General features: G+C 37.6%; 1 protein-coding gene across 3 annotated transcripts in view; it reads right to left on the bottom strand.

The window, feature by feature from the left end:
* Nucleotides 1-24464, bottom strand: part of ROCK1 (Rho associated coiled-coil containing protein kinase 1) — a 148260-nt gene extending 123796 nt beyond the window's left edge. For all 3 annotated transcript variants that reach the window (XM_080821096.1, XM_080821097.1, XM_080821098.1), the window contains exon 1: nt 23487-24464. In XM_080821096.1, coding sequence (XP_080677222.1) covers nt 23487-23579 — 93 coding nt within the window. In that variant the 5' untranslated portion in view covers nt 23580-24464. The remainder of the gene's footprint in view (nt 1-23486) is intronic.
* Between the last annotated feature and the right edge of the window lie 827 nt (nt 24465-25291).

The following is a 25291-nucleotide window of genomic DNA, read 5'->3' as shown; positions in this document are numbered from 1 at the left end:
CAAATTTTTAAGAATAAAAATCATATAGTGTGTTCTCTGACCAAAATGTAATCAAACTAGAGCAAACAATAGAAAGACAGTAGGGAAACTCCAAAGCACTTGCAAACTAAGTAACATGTTTCTAAATAATCCATGGTCAAAAGAAAGTCTCAAGGGAAATAACAATATACATTGAACTGAATGAAAATAAAAGTACAACATACCAAAATTTGTGGAACACACCTAAAGGAGTGCTGAAAAAGAAATGTCTGTCACTAAATACTCATTTATTAGAAAAGCATGAATTTGAATCACCTGAGCTCCTTTCTCAAAAAACTGGAAGAGCGCAAAAAAATTAAAGCAAATATAAAGAAGGAAGCAATAAAGATAAAAACAAAAATCAATTAAATTGAACATAGAAAAACAAAAGTGAAAATTCAATAAAACAAAAAGCCAGTTCTTTGACAAGATCAATCAACTGACAACCCTCTAGCAAGAATGAAAAAGACGACAAAGTACCAATAGTCACTATCATACAGATCCTGCAGCTATACAAAGAGTAATAAGGAAATATTATGAACAACTCCACATACAAATTTGACTTCAATAAAATGGACAATTCCTTAAACAACACAAACTACCACAACTAACCCAATATCAATAAGATAATTTAAATAGTACCATTAATTTTAATAATGTAACAGCAACCAAAAAAGAAATCTCCAGGGCCACATGGTTTCACTGGAGAGGTCTACCAAATGTTTAGAGAATTACCACCAATTCTATGCAGTCTCCTTCAGAAAAAAGAAAAGGAGAGAACACTTTCAAACTTATTATATGCAGCTAATAGTACCCTGATACCAAATGAGACAAAATATGAAGAAAAAAAAATACAGACCAATTATCTTTTATGAATATAGACACAAAAGTTCCTAACAAAATATTAGCAAATAAAATTCAATAATATATAAAATCATACACCATAACCAACAAAGGTTTATCCCAAAGAAACAAGAATTATTCAATATTCAAAAGTCGATCAGCATTATTTACAACAGCCAAGACATGGAAGCAACCTAAGCGTCCATCAATGAATGAGTGGATGAGGAAAATGTGGTATATGTATACTCGCACACAGAGGAATATTATTCAGCCATAAAAAAGAACAGAATCTTACCATTTGTGACAACAAAGATGGACCTTGAGGGCATTATGTTAAGTCAAATAAGTTCAGTGAAAGATAAATACCATATGATCTCACATATGTGTGGAATCTAAAAAACAAGACCCCACAGATAAGTAAACAGTGGTTGCCAGAGGCAAGAGATAGGGGGTGGACAAAACGGGTGAAGGTGGCAAAAAAAATAATAATAATAATAATAATACAAATTCCAGTTATGAAATAAGTCATGGGGATATAATATATAGCATGGTAACCACAATTAATAATACTGTATTGTATATTTGAAAGTTGCTCAGAGAGTAAATCTTAATATTCTAATCATAAGAAAAAAAATTCTGCGTGTGGTAGTGAATGTTGACTAGACTTACTGTGATCATTTCACAAGAGGCAAATATTGAATTATGTTATGCACTTCAAACTAACAATGATATATGTCAATTATAAACTTAAAAAACTTTTTAAATCAATATAATTCACATGAAAAACTAAAGACAAATATATATCAACAGATGCAGAAAATACTGGAGAAAATCCAATACTTGCTGATGAGAAAAACTCTCAGAAAACTAGGAATAGAAGTAAATTCCTCAAGTTATATATAAAAAAATATTCTACAAAAAAACCTTAAAACTAATATCATACCTAATAGTGAAAGACTATGTTTCCCCTCAAAAATCAAGAACAAGGCAAGGATGTCCTATCTTACCACTCTTATTCAACACAGCACTCAAACTCATAGCCAGTTCAATAAAGCAAATAAGGGAAATAAAAGGCATACAAATGAGAAAGGAAAAAAATAAGTGTCCATATTTACAGATGATATGATTACCTATGCAGAAAAGTCTCAAGATACGACAAAACAAAAACAAACAAAAAAACACCTAGAACTAATAAGTAAGTTCTCCAAGGTCATAAGATCAGCATGCAAAAATGAACTGTATTTCTATCTATTAACAATGAACATGAAACCAAAACTAAAAATATAACTCCATTTACATTTACTTAAATAAAAAAGGGAATATCTAAGTATAAATCTAACAAAACATGTATAGGACTTGAGCTGAAAACCAAAACACTGATTAAAGAAATAAAAAAAAGATCTAAGTAAATGAAGAGACATGGATTGGGAAATTCAGTATCTTAAGACATCAATTTTCCTCAAGCTCACACATAAGTTTAACACAATTCCTATCAAATCCCAGCAAGTTTTGTAGGTAAAGGCAAAATTTTTCTATGATTTTTCTTTTTATTAGAAAAGCTAAAACAATTTTTAGGAAGAATAATGTGGAAGAACTACAACCAAGTTTAAGACTTATACAGCTATAATAAAAACAATGTGCTATTCACAGAAGGACAGACCTGTAGATCAATGGAACAGAACAGAAAGACCAGAAACAGATCCACACAAGTATAGCCAAATGATTTTAACAAGGTACAAAAGCAATTCTGTGGAAGAAAGTACCCTTTTTTTTTTTTTTGAAAAAGAGCGTTTTCAACAAATCTTGCGGAAGAACTGGATGTCCATAAAAATAGACCTCAATCTATACAAAAACTAACTCAAACTGGATCACTGATTTTAAACAATAAACAGTAAGGTTTTTTCCATTTTATTTTATTTTAATTCCAGTATACTAATATACAGTGTTATATTAGTCTCAGGTGAATGATACAGTGATTCAACAATTCTATACATTACTCAGTGCTCATCATGATAAGCATATTCTTAATCCCCTTCACCTATTCCACTATTCCCCCCACCCACCTCCTCTCTGGTAACCATCAGTTTGTTCTCTATAAAAGTCTATTTTTCGGTTTGTCTCTTGTTTTTTTGTTGTTGTTGCTCATTTGTTCTGTTTCTTAAACTCCACATATAAGTGAAATCAGATGGCATTTGTCTTTCTACGACTTATTTCACTCAGCATTATCCCCTCCAGATCCATGTTGTTGCAAAAAAGCAAGATTTCATTCTTTTTATAGCTGAGTAACATTCCACTGTATGTATACGTATGGTATATATGGTAAATATATGTGTATATATATGTGTGTGTGCATGTGTATATATGTATGTGTCCATCTAGTATGTATGTATATAGACATAAATGGATATATGTTATATATACCATATACATAATATACACACACACACCCACACACACACACACCTTTATCCATCCATCCACTGATGGATACTGAGTTGTTTCAATATTTTGACTACTGTAAATAATGCTGCAATGAACATAGGAGTGCATGTATTTTTTTTATTTAAAAGGTAACTTTTTAGGGAAAAAAAACAAAACATGGTGAAATACTGGAGACCCACAAATTACTGAAGACTTCTGAGACGGGACATAAAAAGCATGACCCATTTAAAAAAACTGATAAATTGGACTTAACCAAATTTAACAACTTTTGCTCTGCAAAAGATCCAGGTAAGAGGATAAAAAGACAAGTTAAATACTGGGAAAAAATATTTGAAAACCACATATACTAGAACAATTAAAAAACTCTTGAAGCTCAACAATAAAAACAGTCTGATCAGAAACGGGCAGAAGAGGGGCACCTGTCTGGCTAGTAGGTTAGGCCTCTGCCTTCAGCTCAGGTCATGGTCTCAGGGTCCTGGGATCGAGCCCCTATGCATAGGACTCTCTGCTCAGCAGGGAGTCTGCATCTCCCCACCCCCCTGGCTCTCTGCCTGCCTCTCTGACTACTTGTGATCTCTGTCAAATAAACAAATAAAATCTTAAAAAAAAGAAAGAAAGAAAGAAACAGGCAAAAGAGGGTGCCTGGGTGGCTTAGTCGGTTAAGCATCTGCCTTCAGCCCAGGTCATGATCCCAGGGTCCTGGGATTGAGTCCCATATCAGGCTCCCTGCTCAGCAGGGAGTCTGCTTCTCCCTCTCCGTCTGCTCCCCCCACCTGCTCATGCTCTCTTTCTCATACTCCCTCTCTCTTTCAAATAAATACATAAAATCTTAAAAAAAAAAAAAAAGAAATGAGCAAAAAATATGAACAGACATTTCACCACAGAGGACATACTGTGGCAAATAAATTGCACATGAAAAGAAGATACATCATTAGCCATGAAATACATGTAAATTAAAATCATTATGAGATATCACTACACATCCACTGGAATAGCTTATATGAAAAAATAATTAGAGGGGCGCCTGGGTGGCTCAGTGGGTTAAAGCCTCTGCCTTCGGCTCAGGTCATGATCCCAGGGTGCTGGGATTGAGCCCTGCATCAGGCTCTCTGCTCAGCACGGACCCTGCTTCCTCCTCTCTCTCTGCCTGCCTCTCTGCCTACTTGTGATCTCTGTCTGCCAAATAAATAAATAAAATCTTAAAAAAAATTAAAAAAATAAAAGAAAAAATAATTACAATTCCAATGTTGATGAGGATGCATCTGGAACTCTCATACACTGCAGGTGGCTATTTAAAATAGCAGGGCCACTCTGAAAACCTGTTTCACAGTAAGTATTATATGACCTGGCATTTGCACTCATGGGCATTTATCCTAGAGAAATGAAAACACTGTCCATGCAAAAACCTGTATATAAATGCTCATAACAGTGTTATCTCTAATAGCCAATGAAGAGAAATGACAAAAGTATTTTCAATAGGTGAATAAGAAAACAAGCCATAGTTATCCATACCATGGAATAATACTATTATTAAAAATAATGAACTGAAGGATGCAACAACTTGAATGTATGACAGGAGCATTATGATGAGTGAAAAAACCAATCTCCAAAGGTCACATGCCTTATGATTTCATTCTAATAACATTTGTCGAAGAATAAAATTAGGGATCCCCATCTCTAAAACAACAGATTAACAGTTGCCAAAGTTTGGGGATGTGTGTGTGGCGGGGCGGGGGGGGGGGGGCGGTTAATAATGAGGGTGTAAAGGAGATCTTTGCAGTAAAGGAATAGTTCTGTACCTTGATTGCAGCTGTGGTTATAGAAATCTACACATGTGAAAAATGACACAGAACCATACCCCCACACTGAATCAGCTGCAATTTCCTGGTTTTGATACTGTACTACAGCTATGTAAAATGTAACCACTGTGGGAAACTAGGTGAAGAGTATGCTGGACCTCACTGCAACTTCCTATGCATCTGTAATTATTTCAAGACAAAAAGTAAAAAAAAAAAAAAAAAAAAAAAAATACAAACAACAGGTGCCAATGTCAAAATAACACACAGGTTAAAATTATCTCACAATGATTCTCAGAGCAGCTATTATTCAAACACTCCAAAAAATAAGGGCAAACACTATTAGAATTAATGAAGATAGTATAGTCAATAAAGAACTAAATAGAGGGTACCTGGGTGGCTCAGTTGGTTAAGCAGCCTCCTTTGGCTTAGGTCATAATCCCAGATTCCCAGGATTGAGCTCCCTGTTCAACTGGGAGTCTGTTTCTCCCTCTCACCCTCCCTGCTCTTGTGTGCACACGCTCTCTCTCTTTCAAATAAATGAATAAAATCTTTAAAGAAAAAAAGAACTAAATAGAAACTATAGATTGGAAAAATTTAATAACCAAAATAAAAAACACACCTGAAAACTTGATAGCAACATGGAGATGACTCCCTATACTTGAAGATACATTAACCACGACAACAAGAAAAAGAAATTTTTTAAATGAACAGAGCCTTTAGAACCTGGGTGATGACACCAAAACGGGGAACATTTATGTCATCAGAGTCCTAAAAGAACAGAAGAAAGCATGGTGCAGGAAAAATATCTGAGGAAACAAAGGTTGAAAACTTCCCATATTTGCAGAAAGACATAAACCTACAAATTCAAGAAGGTCAACAAACCACAACAGTATAAATCCAAATAAATCCACTTCCAGACACATTATAATCAAACTGCTGAAAACTAAAGACAAAGAAAACACCTTGAGAGCAGTCAGAGGAAAACGGCTCATTACTTACAGAAGAAGAATGAGCTGGATAACTAGATTTAACACCAGAAACTATGTGAAAACTCTAGTAACAACAAAAAAAGTGGAACACCATTTTAAAGTGTTGAAAGAACTATCAACCCAGAATTCTTCAGCAACTGAAAAACTCCTGTAAGAATGAAATAAAATTTTGACAGGAAGAAAAATAAGAGAATTCATAGTCAGCTGACCTGCCTGCTGTAAAAAAGCTACACATGGAGGAAAACAAAATTCTAAAGGAAATTATTTAGGCAGAAGGGAAATGATAGAAGGAAACTCGGAACATGAGCGAAGAAAGAAGAGCAACAGAAATGATACGTATCTGTTTTTTTCCTATTAAGCTATTTAAACTGTTTTTGAAAGCAAAAATTATAACATTTTCTGTTGGAGTTTTCAATGTTTAGAGCTGCAATAGCATAAGACAACTGCAATAAAGGATAAAGAGGCCTATGTAGTGGGTAAGGTTTTTATATTACACATGAAGTGGTTGGATACTGATACCATGTAGACTATGAAAAGTTAAGTACATATATTCAAATCCCCAGAACAGCAGCCACTAAAAAAACTACACAAAAGATATAATCAAAAACACAAAAGATAAAATGGAATACTAAAAAGTGTATAAATAACCTGAAAGAAAGCAAGAAGGAGAAAACAAGAACAGACACAAAGGGAAGAAGCACAAAACAAATTATAAAATGAATGACTTAAGTCCCAACACATTAATAATTACATTAAATATCAATTCTTAACACACTTAACATGCATTAAAAGATCATCAGAATGGATTTTTTTTTTTAAAGATTTTATTTATTTATTTGACAGACAGAGATCACAAGTAGGCAGAGAGGCAGGCAGAGAGAGAGGGGAAGCAGGCTCTCTGCGGAGCAGAGAGCCCGATGCGGGGCTTGATCCCAGGACCCTGGGATCATGACCTGAGCCAAAGGCAGAGGCTTTAACCCACTGAGCCACCCAGGCACCCCCATCAGAATGGATTTTTTAAAATAAATCCATTACATGTTAGTATAAATATTTCTGTGAAAACTTTTAATTGATAAGAAAAATAGCATTGCTTTACATTTTTACAAATCCCTTTTGTCTGGCTTACTAGAAGACAGTTCTCATCTACTTCTGCATTTAATCTGTTCCAATACATTGTTTTGGTTGAAGTATGAAAGTCTGACTTCATGTAGCTATTAAGCTGGAAAAGAGTATTTTTTTAAAAGATTTTATTTTTAAGTAATCTCCACACCCAGGGACACCTGGGTGGCTCAGTAGTTTGGGCACCTGCTTTCGGTTCAGGTCATGATCCCAGAATCCTGGGATCGAGTCCTGCATCGGGCTCCCTGCTCAGCGGGGAGCCTGCATCTCCCTCTGCCTGCTGTCCCCCTGCTTGCACACTCTCTCACTCTCTCACAAATAAATAAATAAATAACTTAAAAAAAAAGAAAACTCCACACCCAACATGGGACTCAAACTCATAATCTTGACATCAAGAGTCATGCTCTACCAACTGAGTCAGCCAGACTCCCTAAGAGTATTTTAATAGCATTTTCAGATAATTGTGGAAATTCTTTGCTATAACACAAAATTTGACAAGTGGTATTTCTTTTTCCCCCCCATTTTAAAAAAAAATTATTTTTATTAACATATAATGTATTATTTGCCCCAGGGGTACAAGTGTGTGAATCATCAGGCTTATACATTTCACAGCACTCACCATAGCACACACCCTCCCCAATGTCCATAACTCAGCCCCTACCCTACCTTAGTTTGTTTTGTGAGATTAAGAGTCTCTTATGGTTTGTCTTCCACCCGATGCCATCTTGTTTCATTTTTTCCGACAAGTAGTATTTCTTAAAGGTTAGTTTCAATATGGGATCTTTTGGACTCTCTTTGCAATATCAAAATGTACTGGTCTATCTTGCACTTTGAGTAGATCTTTTCTCATGAATGATTTTACATCATCACATATCGGTCATTTAGAATACACTGGCTCATCGAATTATGAGCTCTTCCAAATACTGACACATTTCATCATACAATATCGAAAAATCGCATTTGTTAATGTCATCACCAACCTCACAAAGAAGTCTTTAGGCACTGGGAAGCTGTCAAGGTCAGGGTGGCAGATACAACTTTTCCAAAATTCTAATTTTCACCTAAAAGCTCTAATTTTATCACTGGCCACAAATATTAGTTGTTTTCTAGCCATCATACTTCAAAATCCAGTTAGCAGAGGTTCTTCCCCAATAACACATACATACACATAAGTAAAGCCACACAAAGACACATCCTTCATATTCAAAGGCCATATTACTGAAAGTACCAAGTAAATGTTTGGTTCTGACATGGGTTAATCCCTTCACCAAGTAAGTTTTTTTTTCCTTTTTTAAAAGTCAGTTTTATTGAGGTATAATGTATGTAAAGTAAAATCCATCCTTTTCAGGTTTACAGTTCTATGAATCTTGACAAACACAGTTCTATAACCGCCACCATCATCATCACAATCAAGATAGAGAACACTTGCATCACCCTAAATATTCTCTCATACCTCCCCTATTTTATCCCCAGCCCCTGAACAATGTTCAGTTCTTCTACAGGACAGTAATCCAAATACAAGAATATTAATCTTTTTAACATTTTCCAAAAGTCACCCCAAATGTTATTTCATACCAATACAGGAAGGAAAACATTACTATTGTCTACTGTTAATCATGTGCACAATGCTGTTTTGTTACTACGCATTTTATTCTACTTCAGCTCACCAATATTTCATAGCTTAGACTGCCTACCAACACTCACTTTCCAAACATGTCAAATTCCACAAAGATGTATTTTAGCAAGCAACTATTTGAATCCTGCAATCCTCCCAGCTTCTATCAAAGAAATGGCTCCCACCCCTCATTCTGTCAAGTTCCAGATCACTGCTTCTAAGATAAAATACTATAGGACTTACTTTACCATCCAACCCAGTTAATACATTAATATCTTTCCCCTACTACTTCATGTCTCATTTTCCCCACTTCATTATTTACCAATCCCCACACTTTTTGGTCAGTTTGAATATTTTTCATTTAGTGTATTTTGTGTACAAAGCACCCTCTTAAGACTATGGAAACACTTCTCTCTGCAGCACAGTATCTACAATCCTGGTGTTTCCGCTATACTATAGGCTAAGTATCAGAAAGTCTGCCACTTAGTGGCTATATGCTGTTAAGCAAATTCATTTACCTTTTCTAAGGTTTAATTTCATTTACATAGTGACAATAATATATGCTTCACCCAGCACATAAGATTCCTGTAAACATTAAATTATGAATTTGTAAAGTCTTATAAAAATGATTATTACAGGCTTTTGGTCCCTCATTCAAAATTCATATATCAAGGGGAAAAACACACCTATATATTATATAGACCACTTGTAGTTTTAAAATGTTATCCCCCTAGAACAGACATAGCTTAGATTTAAATAAATTACCAATTATACCATATCTCTTAACATCATGTCAGTCATTCTTGACTTTTGTCACAGAAACATTTTCTAGTAATTCAACAATAAACAAATATTTATTGAAAATTTAAAATATGCCAGGTACTCTTCCAAGAACTAGTGACACATCAATGAACAAGACAATCAGGTACCAGGTCTCATAGAGCTCACATGTTGAGCATCCATGTCTCAAAATATAATAGCTCTGAAGCCCAAGAGCTATTTAAGTAATCACATGTGTTTTCACAAATCAAACTGTGTTTTCATTTAGGAAAAAAAAATTTTAATCTCACAAGAACAGTAAATTTACAATCTCTCTTGAATTTGTAAAAAAGAAAAATTCTGTGTTTTATATGGTAAACTATTCTTTTATAGCCTCTGCACATCTAAACAATTTCCTCATAAGTTCCTAAGAAAAAGCAGGGCCTTTCCTTTCAGCAGCCAAAGGAACAAGGTACTGGGGAGTACAATGATGATTTGATTCTTTATCAAATTTGACTCTCCTCCCCACCCCCCAAAAATCAGCTCAAACAAAATAAAACAAATTTCTCAGAATATGCTATCATATAACCTTTTTTTCCTTAAACTTTACTTGAAAAAGAGAAAATAGGGGCACCTGGGTGGCTCAGTCAGTTAAGTGTCTGCCTTCAGCCCAGGTCATGATCTCAGGATCCTGGATTGAGCCCAGGGTTGGGCTTCCTGAACAGTGGTGAGTCTGCTTCTCTCTCTGGTCACGCTTTCTTTCTCTTTCTCTCAAATAAAATCTTTAAGGAAGAGAAAGAAAGAAAGAGAGGAAGAAAGGAAGGGAGGAAAGGATGGAGGGAGGGAGGAAGAAAGGGAGAGAGGGAGGGAGGGAGGGAGGGAGAAAGAAAGAAAGAAAAGAAAAGAATTTCTTAAATAGGAGGTTAAGTTTTTCCACCTAATCCTACTTTATTTTGTTTTCCTCACAGCAGATTCCAAAATGAGATATATGGAGGAGGTATAATGTCTAGCTACTTGGCAATTATTTGGTCCTTCCAAACCTGGCTATGCAATCACCTAGGCCCTGTTAAGAATACATATTTCAACATACTTGTATCTCCTAACTCCAATTCTCATGTAGGGCTGTGGTTAAGCCTACAAGAATCTGTATTTGGTTTTGATGTGTTTGATTCATGAACAGGCACTTGGAAAATTTTCAACATGTCACCCAAAGATTTATCATTACAGGAAAAGCACCAGGACACTGGGATGGCTCAGTTGGTTAAGTGTCTGCCTTTGGCTCAGATCATGATCCCAGGGTCCTGGGATCGAGTCTCACAAGATCTCACAACAGGCACCTTGCTCAGGAAGGAGCCTACTTCTGCCTCTGCCTGCTGTTCTCCCTGCTTGTGCTCACTCTCTTGCTCTCTCTCTCGCTCTCTCTCTCTCTCTCTCTGACAAATAAATAAAATCTTTAAGGAAAAAAAGAAAAAAGAAAAGCAGGCATCCCTGCTTTAAAGGATCAGATGTTATCCCAGCTATAGTCTTGAGTTGGCAGTCTTGCAACCAGCTGACAATACTTACTCTAATTCTAGTATCAGGTAACTTAATAATTCAGTAAAACAGTTCATTTCCAAAAAATATAAAGAATAAACTACCATTACCTGGGATTCTCTTGATGAGGAGTCTCTATCTAATGTAGAAGATACCTGTTGTTTGGAACTGCTCAGCATGTCATTTCCCTTTCTTGTGGTAACTGAACTTCAATTTCTACCCCTGCATCACGCAACTCTAATATATCTTGGTACAAGCCGTCTCACCCTCAGTATTGAAAGTGCAGTACATGATGAAGGCATAAGCTTATTAGTAAAGCATATTCTAACTACTGTGATTGGTTCAAGTATGGGCACATGACCTGAGCTAGCCAAATCGGTTAGACTTCATGTGAAGGTTAGAAGAAAAGGCTTTTTCTTTCCACTGTACCTGAACAAGTCAAGTTGGAAGCTAAACTGGCAATCATCCTACAATCACAGTAAGTTATCTGAGAAGAAAGACAATACTAAAGAAGCAGATGTGGAAAACCAGCACCCAACCACATCATGTAAAGCCCTGAAAAAAAAGACATTCCCGAAGGTAGAATCTACCTATAAAGTATTCAGATACAATAAATGTTCTTTATTGCTTAAGCTAATTTGGTTTGGATTTTTAGTCTTTTACAATCTAAAGATTCCTAGTTAATACAGGTAAAAAGGAATACAAATCTTTTTTTTTAAGATTTTATTTATTTATCTGACAGACAGAGATCACAAGTAGACTGGGAGGCAAGCAGAGAGAGAGAGAGAGAGAGAAGGAAGCAGACTCCCGGCTGAGCAGAGAGCCTGATTCAGGGCTCGATCCCAGGACCCTGAGATAGTGACCTGAGCCAAAGACAGAGGCTTAACCCACTGAGCCACCCAGGTGCCCCAAAGGAATACAAACCTTTATAGGCCATTAGCCTTCACTTCACTAAATCTAGTGGCTATTCCCCAACTATCATAAGGAAGAAAAAGGCAGGCACTGAGCTTGAATGCTACAATTACAAAATAAGCTGCTTTTACTTAGATTATAATTACAATTCATTTAGTTATAATAAATAATTTATTCTAAAACTATCCAAGAAAACCTACATGAGGTTAATAACTTCTTCCTCCTTCTACTAGGAAGACAGTAGAAGCTTTGTGGGATGCACCTGAATATGGGTACACCAAAACAGCCAATTAGCAACCCGGAGTGGCAAGACACCCATCTACAGACAAAAAAGCTTTGGGGCCAGGCCAGATGAGCACAGGGCATGAGGTCAAAAGGAACCAAGGGGAAGCCATTTATCATCAGCTTACAGTATTGTTTTTGTGAGATTTCAAACTCTGTTTTACAGATCATCACATTTAATGCTCATCACTACCTTATTAAGTAAATTATTTTGAACTCCATTTAATAGTTTGAAGAAAGAGCTGTTGTAAAAGTTTAAGTGATTTATCCAAGGTCAAAGAAAAGAAGAAAGGAAGAAGGGGTGGAATAATGAACATCTCTTATTGCTTGCCCTGTCCCACTGCCCTTGTTTTCCTGGAAACTGCCTCCCCATTCTCATAGTTCTCAAGTGATCCTGCCCTCCTGATTACAAGTGATTAAGGATGGGCCCCTGACCCAAGTCAAACCAATGACTCTTTTGCACCAGAGCTCCCTGAATTTGAGACTCAAAGACTTGAAAATCAGTGGCTGAAGCTGAAGCTGTTAGATATAAAAGCTCCACTGCTCTGGGCAGCCATATTTTCCACAAGTGACTAAAACCAGCATACAGTGAGAGAGAGTAACACAAATACATCAAAAACTAATGATGTACTGTATGGTGACTAACATAACACAATAAAAGGAAGAAAAGAAAGAATAAGAAAATAAAGGGAGAGAGCCTTGTTTGCATTGGAAGCCCAAGCTCTAGTTCTTACTGAAGCTCAACTGAATCTGAGATCAGGTTTCCCTGAATCGATAAATTCTTTTTGCCTAGGAAAATTCAAGTTGAGTTCTATCTATCATGTATAACTGTCAAGAATCCGAACTAATTTGGAGGGAAAGAACAGAGGTATAGGGTGAGGTGATAATCATTCACAACAACTGACAAGTATTTTTGAACAATATTGTCCAAAACTGTAATAAGCCCTCAAGGAATTCTCATTAGAGAGGTAAGAACAACACTCAAGACAGACTCATACAAGATAGCGGTGATAAGTTCTGAACTACAGAAGACAATTACAAATATTGTAGGAGTTCAAAAAAGTAAATAAAAATATAACACAGTTGTGACTTAAGAATATACAGATGAAAAAGGAAATTGGTGAGGCGAATACAGAAGAAAACTCAGAAAGAGCGGAAAAAAAAATAAGGCCTGGAACTGTGAGAGCAAAGGTAAGGAAAAGCAGGCAACATGATGTAGAAACTGAAAAAACCACCTGGACCAGTCTACCTTGGAGAGTAACAGGAAGTAAGGCTAAGTAAATAGGTAAGGTAAGACCACATGACAAAAAGCGCTAAAGTTAAGAAAAAGAAAAAGACACAGTATGGATTATATTGGCAAACTGCTAGGATGTCCCACTAATTCAAGAATGTTGGGTTAAAAATTTGGACTTGGGTAGGGCAGCAATAACAGAAAGCAAAGATAAGAGTTTAAAAACATATTTCAAAAGAAGAATCCCATTCTACTCTTTTTCCAAGTTTTTAAGCAATATTGCTAAATACAGAGGAAACTTCATCAAATCTGTAATATAAAGGTAAAGAAAATAGTAACTATTACTATCTGGATGAAACTATGGCACCTGCATATAAATTATTTCATTTATCCTCATAATTAAAACCTATGAAGTAAATATTATCATGATTCTCATTTGGCAGATTAAATATATTCAGGGTCAAAGAAGTTAAATAACTTGCCCAAGATCACACAACTAAATAAAAAGCTGGCCTATGGTGTGGGGAGGTGGATAATAACACATTTGGTCAGCACAAAAGTCCTTTTTCCCAGGACAAATTACAAAGATATATAATGATGACAATGAGGATGATAATGATAGCTAACATCCACTAAATGCTGGGAACTATGCAAAGCATGTTACATGCATTATCGCAGTTAATACTCCTAAGAGCCCTGTAAAAGTCTATGATTAATCTTATTTGAGGATGATGTGTTTGAGTCTTAAAAACAAAATAAAACAAAACAAAACTAAGAACTTTACCCAATAATCACTAAGTTGTACACCTGAAACTAATGTATCATTGTGCATCAACTGTGCTCAATTAAAAAAAAAAAAAAAAAGCCGCCAGGCTTATAAATAGCTGACCTGGGTAAGGTTCAAAATCAGACAGTCATACTCCACGGCATGTTCGTAACCACTATACTATACTGCCTCTATGATTACAGATTACTAGAAATAAGCCAAGGAAATACAATTAGGCTGATATGAGTAAATACTTTTAGAGTGGATGATAAAAATCAGAGAAACATTTTCTTTGTCCTACTGCTGAAGTAGTAAAATGTAAGCAATCAGTGACAGAATAGGTGATGTATAACTAAAACAGAATTTCTTGATAAGGTTGGAAACGTAAATTTGTATCCAAAGACAAATTAATCTGGAGATGGTTTCAATTAGTGAACTTTGTATTATATTTCTAAAGAAAACCAAAGTTCAGAAAGTGGATATTATCTGTATAAGGCCATATAATTTTTCAATTTACAATTTACAGTCAATCAGATGAGTATATTCAAGGCTTCAGATCCCCCAACCCCATTCCAATCAGTTCAGTTTTTCTTTAACTATATCATACCCACGTTCTTAGAGATCAAAAGTGTAATCTCTGAGTGTTGTTAGAACTAAGACTTTTCATGCAAAAGAAATAAACTCAAAGTGATGATAAACTGAAATTGGAATTATCAGTGTATTTTTTCTTCTTCCCAAAAATAAAAACTCATTGTTCTATTCATTAAACAAGAACAAGAAGCAATTTCAACTCAGCAACAATGAATATCCCTAGAATCCAAATTGTGTTCTCAGACTATCATTCCCCACTAAAAGGAAAGGAATGGCTGGCTTCCAAGTCTGGAAAGAAATGTACAAGATGAGCCTGGGCATCTTTTATTTAAAAACAAAAAACAAAAAAACAAACAAGGAAGCTCTATCAAAGATTATTACAGTCATATACAAATTAGATGGGATTGTACTGATTTCCTTAAATATTGTCTATATCTTTGTAAATAGTCCCTTCCTTAAAGTTCTCTCAAATACCCGTTTGTGCCACATCTATCACACTAAGGCTCCAAATTACCTTACTTGGAAAAGTGGCAGTAAAAGAGAAAAACTGAAACGTTCATCCTGTATTTTATAAACTGTATTTCATGGTAAGCAAACAGTCCTACAGACATGAGAGAAAGTTCTTAAATTCTTAAGTTCTCTTAACAGAAGAATTATAGTTAATAAATGTAAAAGAATGATAAAATTAGAAAGTCATTATTTGCTATCCCTAATGAAATGATTGATTCAATGAAGATTATAAGTGGATGGATGAAAGGATGAAGAAGGATTTTACAAAGCAAATTATTACAGGCAATTACCACCCAAACGCACTAATCAACCTTAGCATCACTAAGGGTGGGCTAGCCAGCTATTACAGGCTTCCTGACGTGAGGTAAGAAAACACAATCTATGACTAAAAATCTGAAGTAATTAAATCAAGCTTTTAGATCTAACTACCAATTTACAAGAAATATGGAAGATACAGGAGTAAATTAAATGACTTCACCAGGAAACAACAACAACAAAAATTCAGGATGTGACACACTGTATATAGTACCAACAACCTAGTTTTTTTTAACAAGACAATGTGAGGGTAGATAAGATACAGGGAGAAGACTGCACTATACTAAAAAGAGACTTAAAAGACCTCACAAACAAAAGGAAGATGTAGACTTTGGATCCAGATTTTTAAAAAGAAACTGTAAAAAACACACTGTTTTTACACAACCAGGTAAATATCAATAAAACTTGAAATTAATGGTACCAAAAGGCTTTTAATTTTGTTAGACATGATAACGGCCATGGTGATAATGAAGAAAATGTTTTCTGTTCTCTTTTAGAGATACTTACTGATGTATGTAGGGGTGAAATGATAATATCTGGAATTTACTTTAAAATATTTTGGTAAGAAAAAGGGTGATAAATGAAGCCAAGTTTGATAAAATTTTGAAAATTTCAGAATCTGGGTAATGGGAGTTCATGATACTATATTCCCTACTTTCATGTATGTTTGAAATTTTTCATTTACAAAATTATCAAACAAAACAAAAATATTCTTTCCTATAGTTTTCAAACTTGAGTATGTCTAAGAATCCACAACCCATCCCAAAGAATCCTAGGACTCATCCCAAAAAATTCTGATTTTGTTTGTCTGGGCATGGGTCCAGATTCCATTTTTAACAAGTCCTCAAGTGAATCTGATACAGAGAATCTACAGACACATAGCTGAAAATTATACACTTAGACTACTTTACCACAAGTCTTTAAATATATCCCAAACCTTAAAGGAAAGGCATGATCATATCTCTTACCTCCCCTTTAAGCCTTACCCCACTCCTGTCTGCTCAAAATTTACCCTTTTCCTGAGACTACCAATTCTACAAAACCAAGACCCATGTTTGTTTGTACTCACATAGTGTCCCCAGGGCCTATCAGAGTGCCCAGTACCCAATACACACCAGATAAACATTCGTTGAATGAATGAGTAACAGCAAAGAGAAAAAGGAAGAGTTAAATGAGGTCCACTATTTCAAAATTAGTTCCTCTGAGATAAACTCTCAATTCCTTTCCAAAAGTAATACAGGAGTATGGAATAAAGTCTATAAAGTATGGGAATAAAACAGTAAAATAAAAATAAATGAGGAATAAAAGAGTTGGCACAGGTTAGCATACCTTTTAAAAGAAGACACAAATTTAAGACAACCTCTCACCCTCTGAGATGTCGACTTTGGATGTTCAAATCTGAACATCTATGTCTCACTGTTTAGAAACTGCAATGAAAATGTACTCCTAAATTTCACAATCTCAAACAGGCAGGCCAGGTGTATTAGAGAAGTAAACTACGTGTATACACTGTAATGGATATGCAAATGAGTAACTCAATTACTACCTTCTCTGTTGAAAAAGTGTTATGGACACAAGTCACAAATGCAAAAATTAAAAAGTGCCAAATGTAACAATTAACAATTAGTTTAAGATGATCTTGCAAGGCTATATAGAACTAGTTCTAAAAATAGTGATTACCAAAGATCGTTCCTATTCTTATATTTCTACCCCAATACCACTTAACTTTTAAATTCTATTAAGTAATGAATCAATGACACAACTTTTTAAGTTTTTACAGAAGTATAATAAACAAAGACTCATAGAATTTTTAGAGACACAATGGACATCAGCAACTATATGGCCCAACCCTTCATTCTACAAAGGGGGAAACTGAAGCCCTCTCTTGGTCACAGAGAGAAATTAACAACAAAACACGTTTATGCCAATGCTCTCAATTTTCAATCCAGAAGTTTTTTTGTTGTCTTTTTTTTTTTACTATACCATGCAAATGGCATATTTCAAAAAATATTTTCCATTGTGAAATGCACCACCATTTACCTTGTACACACAAGTGTGGCACCCATCAGCTATGCTCTGTACTTAAACTAAATGGATGTACCTCTTTTTTGGTGAGGATGAGGATGGGGAAGTAGAGCCAACTGACTACTTCAGCAACAGTACTCCATATGTACATCTACTGACATGTGGAGTTTTCAGCCATATATGAAAACAGAACCTCTCATTTTTACCGTATGTACACACAGCAAAACTTACAATTATAAAACTAAACTGTAAAGTTGTGCAAAAATTAATCTAAAATTGAGAATTTACTCTTTTGTTCATTACAAATTTTTTTATGTGGTTCCTTCTTCTGAATTAAAAACATTTCTGACTCAAGAGATTAATGAATGGTCCAATTCATGTCTCAGCTGTTACTCTGAGCCACCTCTCTATACACCCACAGGGTACTTGTAGTGCAAGAGGGCCTATTTACAGAATGCATTCTAAAAGTACAAAAGATACACATAGAAAGAGGACAAGATAACAACTAAATATCTGCAAACCAGCTCCCAACTGCCTCTCTTATAAACCCCTGGCACAAAGTATGTATGTTATAAATCATGACTAAATAGTCTCCAAAAGCCCCTCCCCATTCTACTCAATCCCAACTAAATGTCTCCGTTTTTAGTTACAACTGGTTTGGACAGTTCAGTAAAATACAGCTGGATTATTAATTTATGGGCATGGCTTGAAGTGCCAGTATTATTCTGCACTCACAGAAGAAAATAAATATCAACTTCCAACCTAAACAGTGACTAGCATAAATAGGAATACTATAAATATGACAAAGATAGTAATTACCAATTAACAAATGCTTACTAAATGCCATATGCTGTGGTAATTGCTTTGTATATATTATTTAATCCTTACAACAATCTAGTAGTATTATTTCCTCACTTTCTTTAAGAGGAAATAAACTCTGACAGGTTAAAGTAACTCACCGAAAATCATCTACCAAGTACATGGCAGAGACTACATTTGAATCCAAGTTTAAAGCCTACACAAAGATTGAATGAATGAATGAATGGAATGATTTGTTTAAAAAAATTCTTGCAACATACTGATATCCAAATTAACCAGGTATGCAATTGGTACTGGTTAACACCCATTAACTCATAAATTATGAACACTGGCAGGCATACAGCTTTTCATTTCACTAATATAACCCCAAAAGTGATCAATTTAACTAGTACGATACACAGAGGGATTAAACAGCAATAATCTAGAATCAGGAATGCTAGCCAAAATCTGTTGAAATAATCCAACATGTGGCAAAGACTTGTTAAAGTTCACAACAAAAATTCCAGGTGAGTGACGGGGAGAGTAATGGTATCAATGATAAGGAAGTATATGGAAGAAAGCTTATTTTAGTATATGAGAAATTTAAGTGATAACATGACATCCGAGGACAGATGCCTGGTGGGCAGTCAGATATTAGGATTTTTTTAATCAGATATTTAGGATTTTTTGTTTAAAGATTTTATTTATTTTTCAGAGACACAGAGGAAGAGAATAAGCAGGGTGAGGGGCAGGCAGGCATATAAATTATATGAGAAAAGACTGGATAGCCACTTACCAGGGCTTCTTCCAGCTACATTATTTTATAACTACTAATACTCAACATTAGGATCTCAACTGCTCACCAAGGAGTCCACTTGAGATTCTCTTTCTCCTTCTGCCCCTCCCCCTGCTCACACGCTCTCCTCTCTCTCTCTCAAAAAATAAGGAAAATAAAAACTTTTAAAAAAGGTAGAGAGATCCGCCAGCAGACTCTTCTGAAACCAAAAGTTTTGGGAACTTTCATTTGAAGAGTGGATGTACTCAAGTGAAGAACAAACAATTTCTTGATATCTCTCTCTCTCTCTCTCTCTCTCACACACACACACACACACACACACACACAAACGACCCTAGAATTTGAATGCTGCACATAGGACATTAATACATACTCAATAAGTATCAATTAAATAAATCAACAATGGCCAAAATAATAAAGAAAGGCAACCAACTTAAAAGCGGTATCATCCCTACAAAAGATGTCGAAAGTCCAGATAGGAAAGAGTAAAAACAGACTCACTAAAAAAAGGAAAAGGTATCTGATAGGTCATTCTGAATGGTAGAATGAATGAATACTTAATGACAAACAAAATACCATGCAAAGAAAAATCAGGCTAGACACTATAAAACTGAAAAAAGGATTTGTCTCCAAAGAAAAAATTCAATTTTATGAAGTCCAGATTAATACAGTAACAAAATTTCAACACCTATCAATAAACAGTTATGGAACCAAACAGAGAAGAGAGTCAAGACTGTAAGACTACAAGGGGCTGGGGGTGGGGGGTGGGGATCCGTCTGTTGACTATTTTTCCAAATGTTCTTTCACAAGTCTTAGGTTCCAAGATACCTGGCTGTCCTAACTCTGAAAAGGCCCTGATTGCCGACTTTCTTGACTCTTCCTCTTTGTTCAACTTTCATCTTAAACCGTTTATCGTCATAGTAGCTTCAACTTGCACCTCTGTGCAAATGATTTCCAAAGTGTTATCTTTAATTATGAGCTCAGTTTCCTATCTCCAATAGCCTACAGGTCATTTCTTTGTGGTTGTCCCACCACTATCCTTTGAAACACAATCTGAAATCAAACTTACCTGTTGCCTTTTCTTCCCAAGAGATTTCCAAACCTGACACTTCCTGTTTTCAACAGTCTCCCTATAACCTAGCCTCAACGTCTTTTAGCATCATCTAACTGTTTCCTCTCACTTTGGTTCCCTCCTCTCCCCAACCCTGAAAATCAAGTTCTACCAATTCTTCCTTTCCTATTTTAATTCCCCAATTTGGGACTTCAATAATTTCTGCGCTATTAATTTGTTAAAAAGTCCCCAATCTTGGGCGCGTGGGTGGCTCAGTCAGTTAAATGTCTGCCTCCGGCTCAGGTCTTGATCCCAGGGTCCTGGGATCAAGTCCCGAATCGGGCTCCCTGCTCAGTGGAAAGCCTGCTTCTCACTCTGCTTGCTGCTCTGCCTACTTGTGCTCTCTCTCTCTGTCAAATAAATAAATAAAATCTTAAAAAAAAAAAAAAAAAAGTCCCCAATCTTACTCCATCTCCAATCTCTTTTTACACACTCCATCCTGCATTCAACTACCAGATTCATCTTCCTTCATCCTGGCACAGTCTTGTTTACAAATATTTAATAGCCACAACATAATGAAGAAAACCTAAACTCCTACAGCCCAGCAATCAAAACCTCCACATTCTAGCCCTAGTCTATGTTTCCAACTTTATCTCATTCCCTAACCATGTCACAGCCAATCACATCCTCTATTCATGCTATCCTCTACTCATCCTCTGAATGCCCTCTATATAAATCCTATCCACTCATCATAAAGCATACTCTGGCCCTCACAACACACTGTTCCTTTCAATAACCAAGAGCATGTATCATCTACACCAATTATTTGAAATCTGTTACACATTTTTTTCAGTCTGCAAAGTGTTCTGCTCTATTTCTGTGTATAAATGTGAGATTAGGTCTTGTTTTTCTAAATAGATTGGACTTTCAAGTAAAGAATCCATGCCTTATATTTCCTTTTTTTTTTTTTTTAATTTATTTGACAGAGATTACAAGTAGGCAGAGAGGCAGGCAGAGAGAGAGAGGAAGCAGGCTCCCTGCTGAGCAGAAAGCCTGATGTGGGGCTCGATCCCAGGACCCTGGGATCATGACCTGAGCCGAAGGCAGAGGCTTTAACCCACTGAGCCACCCAGGCGCCCCCCTTATATTTCTTCGTATCTTCCACATTTCAACAAATCTCTGAGGTTCCCACCAATGAAACTAAGGCAAGAGGCTATACAACAACTTAAAAACAAACAAACAAACAAACCCCCCCCATACCACTATTTCATGGAACGAGGAGATCAAAAAGCAAAACAGAATCAAAGATACATGGAAACTGGGTAAACATTAAAAGAACTGGGCGTGAACAAATTCTTAGTAGAAAGATGTATTCTAATTCCTTCCACTTCTCTCATTCAATAAGATACGGTATTAAGCATCCACCATCCTGTTTCTCAGTATGAAGAGCATGCATGATGTAGGTGAGACTTTTCAAATACACAACCCACAAGACTCTCCTTTCACCATCAAGGATGCTAAAAGTAATTCTGAAAGCTTTGGGAAGAAATTTTCTGGTAAAAGAGTACACATTTAAAAATACACACAGAGGGGCGCATGGGTGGCTCAGTGGGTTAAAGCCTCTGCCTTCGGCTCAGGTCATGATCTCAGGGTCCTGGGATCAAGTCCCACATCGGGCTCTCTGCTCAGCAGGGAGCCTGCTTCCTCCTCTCTCTCTGCCTGCCTCTCTGCCTACTTGTGATCTCTGTCTGTCAAATAAATAAATAAAATTTAAAAATATATATCTATACACACACAGATATTTACAGTAACTAAGAGGCATGTTAATTTTAAATGATTAATATTCCTTATTCAAGATGAGATTTTTAAATATGATTTCTCTTAATGGCATCGTTTTGTTCACTTAATCCCATATATTGTATACATCTAACATTAATTCTCTGAGGAGGCTGTAAATAACTATTTGTATACATATCCCCTGTAACCTGAGAGATTATGTGGTTTCGTTTGAACAAAACTGAATTATTATATAACTTTTAGTTGTTCAGTAAAGTAAAAGGAGAAACTCGCTTACAGACTTTGCAACTATTAGTATCAGGGAAAATAGATAAAACCTAAAAACTCAAATTGTTAACAGAGAAATGTAATCAATTAGAGATCTTTAAGAATTTGGCCTTTCATTTCATAGAAACCTCTTCAGAATGTTTTAAAAATGATAATGGTGGGACGCCTGGGTGGCTCAGTTGGTTAAGCGGCTGCCTTCGGCTCAGGTCATGATCCCAGCGTCCTGGGATCGAGTCCCACATCAGGCTCCTTGCTTGGCGGGGAGCCTGCTTCTCCCTCTGCCTCTGCCTGTGCTCGCTCTCTCTCTCTCCCCCTCTCTCTCTCTGAAAAATAAATAAATAAAAAAATCTAAAAAAAAAAAAAAAAAAAAATGATAATGGTAAGCCCACCAGCACCAAAAAAGGCAGTTATGATAAAATATCTGTGCGCTACTTTTGTAATCAACTATACTCTAAAAGAGTTAATAATGTGGTGACCTACGAGTTATCTTAGGTCTTTACACTTAACAGTCCAGCAAAAAGTTCCTCCACTACTCAAATCACCTATGACATTTTGGCTTAAAAATCACTTCCTCAATATCGATTCTCCATTATCACTGCCAAGTCTAAAAACTAAACCCTCAGGAGCTAAATCGCTCTAGGTGGAAAGTAGTCTTTCCAGTATTACTGTCAAACCGATCAAAAAGATTAGTACTACTAAGACAGTCATTCAATAAACTATACATGCAGAAATAACTGACGTGGTAACTTTTTACGTGATGCCTACAACAGAAGTTTATAAATATCTTTTGTAGAGTAATGAACTGAGTCAGAGCTAAAAGTTCAGAGAGTAGTTAGTACAGGGCCAGTCCAAAGATAAATAAGGCCACGGCATGAGATTTTAGACAGCAGACTGTTCAGGAAAACCAGCAGATTTTGGTGTTTTCCAAGATTATGCACACCTGAAACTTTCTTTTGCAAATAACTAGACTGAAAGCAAGAGGACGGCAAATACAGAACCCCAGACAAGCAAAAGACAACTGTACTCACCAGCAGACAATCTGAATTCACTTCCGATTTGGGATCCCGCAGCAGGTTGTCGATTTTTTCAAATCGAGTCTCAAAACTGTCCCCAGTCGACATGTTGCTGCTACTGTGACAATACCCTCGTACCAGCACCAGCAGCGGAAAGCAATTTCAACCAACTTCCTCCGGCGGTGGGTTCGCGGCCGCGGGGCGGAGAAGCCGGAACCTCAGGGTCACCAGGTGCGCCCGGTTCCCCCTCCTCCCCCTCACTGAGGGGATCTCCGCTCTCCAGACCCCCGGCCGGGGGCAACGGCGACCCACAGCCGCTCCGACGCCCAAAGTCGCATCCCACCCGGTAGCCCCTCACGACAGCCGAAAGCGCCGTCGCCACCAGCCTCGTTGCTCCGGCGAGGTGCTTCAGCCTAGCGGGCCCCAGCCGCCTTCGCCTTGGAGGGTTCCCCGTCCCGAGATGGGCAGGAGGTGGGAGAGAAAGAGAAGCAGGGTGGAGACTGCTCCGGGCAGCAGGGGAGGGAGAAGAGGAAAGGCGAAAGCGAAGGGCGGGTGCGGAGCTGTGCCAGCTGCCGCCGCCGCTTGGGCCACGGGCCCGACCCGTTCCGCTCAGAGGCGCTATAAGCGGTCTAGCCCCGCATCCCCGGCTTTCCTTGGCGTGACCCGACGCACCAATCCGACTCTGCCAAGAGCTGGTCCCCGCGGGATAGGCTCACTCTCCCATTTTGTCCCGTCGCTACTAGGGCTGCTGCCGCGCTGTTCTGCGGGGCAGGGCGAGGTCGGTGCCCGATGGAGACTTAGTAAAGACTGGAGAGCGGGCGGTGAGGAAGACGAGAGTCGGGTCCCGGCGGCGGCTGATCGGGGAGCTTCTGGGAGGGGCTGCGTCCCCTGCCCGGGAGAGGGCGAGTCGCGGCGGCGAAAGCCTGGGGGGTGGGGCGATAGGGGCCGTGAGGGACTAATATGTCCGCCTTCCTGTTCAAACAAACGGAGACCGCCGGCGCAAACTGCGCATGCGGGGCGCGGACGCTCGGAAGGAGAATCGGTCCCGCGCTGCGAGCACGCGCGCGCGCACACGCCGTCGCCTCCGCAGGTCCGGGCTGGGCCGGGACTGGTCGGGACGGGCGGGGCGGAAGGCGGGGCACGCACGGGGCCTCGCGGGCTGACGCTGAAGGCTGGTAGCTGGGAGGAGCCGACAGGGTGCGGCGGGCGGCACCGCCCTCGCCCCAGCAGGCTGCGGGGAGCGAAGTAGAGCTCTGGAGCCGGAGAGGAGGTCGGGGTAGGTTTGGCGAGGGGATACGGAGTAGAGGCGCGGGGCTGTGTCTCTGGTCCCTTCCTAAGCAGCTGCCTCAGCTCTGCTTTCTCTAGGCTGCAGCCGTCCGGAGCTTTCTGACGAGAAAGGAGTGATGCTTGTTATTGTTATTTTGCTAGTAGATTCTTTTCTAGGCAAGATGCCTTTTCGCCGGCAGGCAGCAGCATTTTAGCACCAACGGAGCTTGTTCTTCGGTAGTACTTCATCGTCAGCCCCCCGGGAACACCACAATGTTTAAACCGTCTGCGATTCCGTGGGAAAATTACGAAGCAGTGCAGTACTGAACCCTCCTAAGCCGAGCGTGTGTATCAGGGGAGCACTAAAATATTGACTCCGGAAGATATAGTCCATAGAAGTCAAGTTCAATTTGTTTAAAAAAAAAAAAAAAGAAAGAAAAGAAAAGAAAAGAACCTCATTAAAAAATCCATATTTTTAAGTTACTCATACTAGTTCTTCCACACCATTATCACTCCAGTTGTAGTTCTCTCTTATGTGTGATTCTGCCTGTTTC

This window comes from Martes martes (assembly GCF_963455335.1).
Source record: "Martes martes genome assembly, chromosome: 13".
In the NCBI taxonomy this organism is placed as follows: Eukaryota; Metazoa; Chordata; class Mammalia; order Carnivora; family Mustelidae; genus Martes; species Martes martes.
Note: the sequence above shows the minus strand (reverse complement) of the source record. Positions and strands in the feature narration are given on the sequence as shown.